The sequence below is a fragment of the Babesia bigemina genome, scaffold Bbigscaff_56796, assembly GCF_000981445.1.
Source record: "Babesia bigemina genome assembly Bbig001, scaffold Bbigscaff_56796".
Classification (NCBI taxonomy): domain Eukaryota; phylum Apicomplexa; class Aconoidasida; order Piroplasmida; family Babesiidae; genus Babesia; species Babesia bigemina.
In genome coordinates this window covers 1-5650 of record NW_012236954.1, presented here as the reverse complement: position 1 = coordinate 5650, position 5650 = coordinate 1, and the positions used below count along the sequence as shown (strand labels likewise).

Sequence of the window (5650 nt, the reverse complement as noted above, 5' to 3'; positions counted from 1 at the left end):
CCACGTTGGTCATGGCATTGGTCAGCACATTGGTCAGCACCTTGGTCAGCACCTTGGTCAGCACGTTGGTCACCACGTTGGTCATGGCATTGGTCACCCCTTTGGTCAGCACTTCAGTTAACTACTACACAATCACATACAACGATTAATGAGTGATACAACAGATTAAAGCACAATTCATAAGTTAGGTGAGTAGGTGATGCTAGGTGAGTGTAGATAGTAAACACGTGAGTACGATTACGGTTGCAGGTAAAACACCCTGCCCAGTTTGTTAACGCGTCCAGCGGCGAGTAGCGACTGAGCAGCAATCCTATGACTCGAGGGACTATGTAAATGCGATTTGATGTGGAGGAGGTCGAGGCGGATGACCATGATGTGGGTGAGGTACAATAGAGAGAGGAGCCAGAGGGCGAGAGTTAATAGCATAAACGGTTTCCTGATTTCGAATAGGAATTTGGGAATTGTAACGTATATCAGTTTAGCAAGTGGCGCTGCATCTGCCTCAACATTGTTAAGTACTTTTTTCATTGTGCTGCAGAAATCTCCACAAGTGCGTTTTGTTGAGGAGTCGGTTGCACCGCGGAGATTGGTTAGACTCTTTAGCACAAATCCATATCTACATAATGTAGGACGGGTGAAGGGACACTGTGCGATGGATGCGCAGTCGTTGGTGTGGGTAACATCATTTTGCTTCTTGGAAACATCCTTAATTTCACGAGAAGCCTTTACTGGGCAACCATTACGACAGCTTTTATCGTAGCATTTTGTGCCTTGCTTGCCGCACTTTTCACAGCATTCTTTGTAGAGTTGCTCCAGAAGGTTGTAGAAAGTCTCAGTGAGATACACAATCCACGACAGGTACTTATCGGCGTGCTTCTCGGAAAATGTTGCCCACGTGGTGAAGCTGATAGGCTGCAGATAACGGCCGCAGGTGTGACTGGAAGATGCATTCTTGCAACTAACGAGGCACATCAAATCCCCTGTAGCGCCGTTGTATGAATGGTCGTCTGTGATAATAGATTTGACATTTAATTCACCATACTGCTGGCCGAAGATGGCTTTGTTGACAGCGCCTTCGAACGCATAACTTCTATGATCTTGACCGCTCTTCCCCCAGCCAACGATGAAGTTGTAGTAGAACGCAAACATATCTCCCAGCGTTTGCGGAGGCATTTGCAGCAGACAGTTGAAGTAACCACATAGCTTCGTCAGTGGACTAGTCTGCTGCCCACAGAACATATCGAGTAATTTCATCATACGTTCGCCTCTGGATGCACGTGAAGCTGTTAGACTAATATCCCCGAAGCCCATTGGCGTCTTACAAGGCAATCCCCTATGGTTGGAAACAGTGCAGTCTAATTTACACCCGGGCTTCTTAATTGAATGAGGAAGGAAACCCGGAAGCCCATCTTCGAGGAAGGATTGGAGGGGTGACTTCAAACCGCAACTAGGGTGCCGATCACACGTTTGGCCACAGCTTTGGTTGGCCTTTTGGTCAGCACTTTGGTTGACCATTTGGTTTATGCATTGCTTCTCATTGCACCTCCAGTCTGAGCCACCGACGTGCCGACCGTACCAGCAGTCTCTCCAGCTGACGTTATCTTTCTCACGTGAGCACTGAATAAATAGGAAATAAAACTGCTCATAGAGTCGTTTCAGTATATCCACCAGCATGTCCAAGCAGGCACTCGCGTTGCTGGGATACAATAAACCATCTGGGTTAGTGCTGAAATCGCACGCATATCTGCCTTCGGCGTGTCCATGACCGAGGATGCAGACCAGCACTCTATCCGTAAAGCGGCATACATCTGTGAGCGTGTCTCTCATTTTTTCGGCAGTGATATCCTCTGGATACGCCAGCAGCTTGTCATCATCCTCGGTTTTTAGAACGATCTCACCTCCGACAGACTCCTCTTCCTCCGGCTTCTCGAACAGCTCACCGAAACCTTGAATTGTAAGTTCGTTGTAGACGGTAGTATACGGAAGCCCGTTGACCCAGTGTAGCATTTGGTTAATCGTCGTCGGCGTTCTTGGCCTACCGATGTGCTTGATGTGGCAGACGGTACGGTACTTGGTCAGCACGTCGTAGAGGTAACCGAAGAATCTATCAAGAGTTGTGATGCCACCTTTGATTGGTTCAACTTTGCCTGTAGCAGGATTATATTCACCACCACCGCGCACATGAATTGTATTTTCACAGAACTCTTTGATTTTCTTTCCATTCATAACGCTCTTGTTCTGCAATTCACCGTCCTGCTTGCTCTTACCGGTGGCTACTCCGTATCCTCGGGTATAAAACAGAGAACCAAGCCTATTACCTTGATCTAGATTAATTTGCGCATTTTGGTTATTATTACACGCTGTGCGTAGCTTTTCGAAATCACTAACCAATATCTCGGAAATCGTCAAAAATACTTTCGACAAATTTCTGCCGTCATCCGTCAATTTTTTGTCGTTATTACTTCCATCTATAACTAATTCATCAAAATTAATACTCTCCTTATGCCCATCATACCCGTTCACATACACCCGCTCCAGCTCTCCGACAAACCCCTGCAGCCCCTTTTTGACCGCATCGAGCAGCTCCGGGTGCCGGGGGTTGGCGAAGTGAGAGGGGGATAGGGAGGTGAGGGAGGAGGTGAGGGTGGTGAGGAGGGAGGTGAATTCGTTATCATAGAGGTATTTTCGAGCATGTTTCGTCGTTTCATCATCTGTTAGGTAATCAAGCAATTTATCAAAAGCTTTTTCAATATCGGATAATTTTGACATTTCGTCAATGGGCTTACCGGGGCATACAAGTTGATACTGGACGTTAACCTGTATATTGTCAACGTATTGTTTAAACTTTTCTGCAGTGTTGGCTAACTTATTACGGTGCGCTTCCCCCGTAGGTGCGGGCTGAGGCAATGATTCTCTCCAAGACTCCAATGTAGATTTGTTATTCATCACCTTTAAAAGACATTTAATTCCGCTTCTCGAATCAACATCAATGATCTCCTTCACCGCCTGCAGCTGCGTCTCTACGCATTTGTGCAGGGCTTCCAGGTCGGCTTTGTGCTGCTGGGCGAAAAGGGAGCGGACGGATTGTTCAACTTTTTCAAAAGCGGAGGTGACGGCCTCGTTTACGTTGCGCTCTGCCGATTGCACGCTGTTTTCTGCATCTTCTATATGAATGTCTAAATACCTATCTGCATCGTTTATCGATTCAAGAATGTCATTGAGCTTGCTGTCGATTTCTTTTTTTAACTGGTCCATTTGATTCAACGCCGCCTTTCGCTTTTTGTTAATTGTACCATCTTGTTCATCATTGTCGTCCTTTTGAAGGTCATGGAGTTTCGTCAAAACACCGGACTGAATGTTTTTAACCTCGTGCATAAGGCTGCCAGTGGCCTCGTCTAACACTGCACCGAGCTTCTTAACTTTTTCATTCACTGTTAGAAGTGCGTCGTCAATTTTTTCTCCATGACTGTTTCGGCCGCCGTTCTTAAATTCCTGGTCGATTGACGCGGCACTGCTTATAGCCGACTCCAGATTGGCTTTGATGGACGATGTTGCGAGGAAGCACCGCAGCTCGGCGGCAAATTGCTGAGTCATGCCATACAGCGCATATAACACGGTTTTCACTGCATATTGAAGAAAATAATTGCCATCATCGGAATCTTTAATTTGTAGGACCTCAGTCTCAACTGCTGTAGCTATATCAGCTAGGAGCGTAAGACTCCCATCTACTTCAGCTTCTTTAATTTTACTGTTAAGCTTTGCGGCCAAATGTTCACAAGCCTTCGTGACCTGCTCGATTTTTTCAATCCCATCATTTACGACTTCATCGTACCCGTTAAAGGCGTCACGGATATGTCCGCTGATTGCATCAGCAATGGCGTCTGCAATTCCCTTGGTTATTTCATCATTGAATCGTTGTTTGATGCCTTCCCATTTGCTATCCAGACTATAACTTGGGAAGTTTTTCTTAATGTAGCCTACGTATTCACCAATCCAATGTTGAACAACGGCGTGACTTTGAAAAATATGTTTTATCCACTCTTTCACCTTATCCGCAAATGCGGTTTTATTAAACTTCCAAGCGTAAGTGGTCACTCCTTTTATGATGTTCTGAACCGCTCCAGGATCGCGTACCGTTACGTTACTTATTTTTTTTACAAGCTTTGTTACCTCCTTCTTCACACAATTCCAATTCTGTTCGACACTGTTGTTCTCATCGCCGCCATTTATAAGACTTTTCAGCTTGAGTTCTCTAAACTCAGTCCATGCATGTTTGATCAAACTGTCGAGAACCATTTTATTTGCCTCTATATTTCTGTGCACATCTCTAACAGACTGTTTGATCTCATCAAAATACGACGACATCAATACATCATACTCGCCGTCAAATCTGCCGAGCAATGCCTGCGCATTCATTAATCTTTTTTTCAATACCTTAAATTGATCTCCCTTGTACCGCATCAAGCGATATATCTCATCATATATGTGCTTTGTTTGCGTAAAGAATGTTTGCTGAATATTTCTCTGCTGCTCCACCAACGTCTCATCCACCTTCCTTACCTGCTTGACCAGTTCACTGCTCTCTGCCGAATTTTTCAATACCTCTACAGCATTTTTTACAACATGTGTTTCATGTTTCAATTTATTTTTTAATGCGCTATCTAACTTGTCGACGTTTTTATTTATGTTCTCAACCTCTAAGCCGAGACTATCTAAGGTAGATGTCCATGCCTCCAGTTGAAGTCGTAGACTGCGATCTTTTTTTATGTCGCTTATTTTATTGCGTATTGTATTAACATCTAACTCACTAAATTTTTGAATTATATTACCGGTTAGATTTTTAACACTCTTTCCATACCCCTCCAACCACCCCTTCACCGCGTCGACAGACACCGCAAGCCCAGCACGCCCGGAGCCAATTTGAGATTGTAATTTCTTAATAACTGTATTAATGTTATTATCATCATCTTTATCATACGTTTTAACCGCATCATCATCTTTCACCGCATCAAGCACACCACTCAAAAATCCCATCACCGCGTCACACAGCCTATCCAAGTCGGAGTAGACAATGCCACTGCCGTCGTAGCCTTTGGAAGAAGGATTGAAGCCGAGAAACTTTTCGAGGCCAGTGCAGAGGTTATTAAGGATGTTAGTAGGGTTATTATTTGAGGTAATTTTAAGGTTCAAAATTTAGTCAAATTTCTTGTCAAGCTCCCTAGGCGACACATGGTCAGGGCAGTGGCAAGAGGTGGAAGAGGGGAAGTGAAGGGTGACAAGGCACAAGTTATTGCTATGGTTAATAGAGGTCATAGAGGTATTATGGCGAGGTAATTGAAGGGATGTAGAGTGGATAAAGGGGCGATGTAGAGTGGACAAAGGGGCGATGTAGAGTGGACAAAGGGGCGATGTAGAGTGGATTAAGGGGCGACGTAGAGTGGGTTAAGGGGCGATGTAGAGTGGTTAAAGGGGCGATGTAGAGTGGATAAAGGGGCGATGTAGAGTGGGTTAAGGGGCGATGTAGAGTGGGTTAAGGGGCGATGTAGAGTGGGTTAAGGGGCGGTGTGGAGTGGGTTAGGGAGCGATGTGGAGTGGATAAAGGAGCGATGTAGAGTGGATTAAGGGGCGATGCAGAGTGGGTTAAGGAGCG

General features: G+C 45.2%; 1 protein-coding gene across 1 annotated transcript; it reads right to left on the bottom strand.

Moving 5' to 3' along the window:
- Positions 1–237: 237 nt before the first annotated feature.
- Positions 238–5034, bottom strand: BBBOND_0000420 (hypothetical protein, conserved; the record flags this gene model as incomplete). Its single annotated transcript, XM_012914888.1, has 1 exon — positions 238–5034. The coding sequence occupies one exon, from the start codon at positions 5032–5034 to the stop codon at positions 238–240; it is 4797 nt and encodes a 1598-aa protein (XP_012770342.1).
- Positions 5035–5650: the final 616 nt, after the last annotated feature.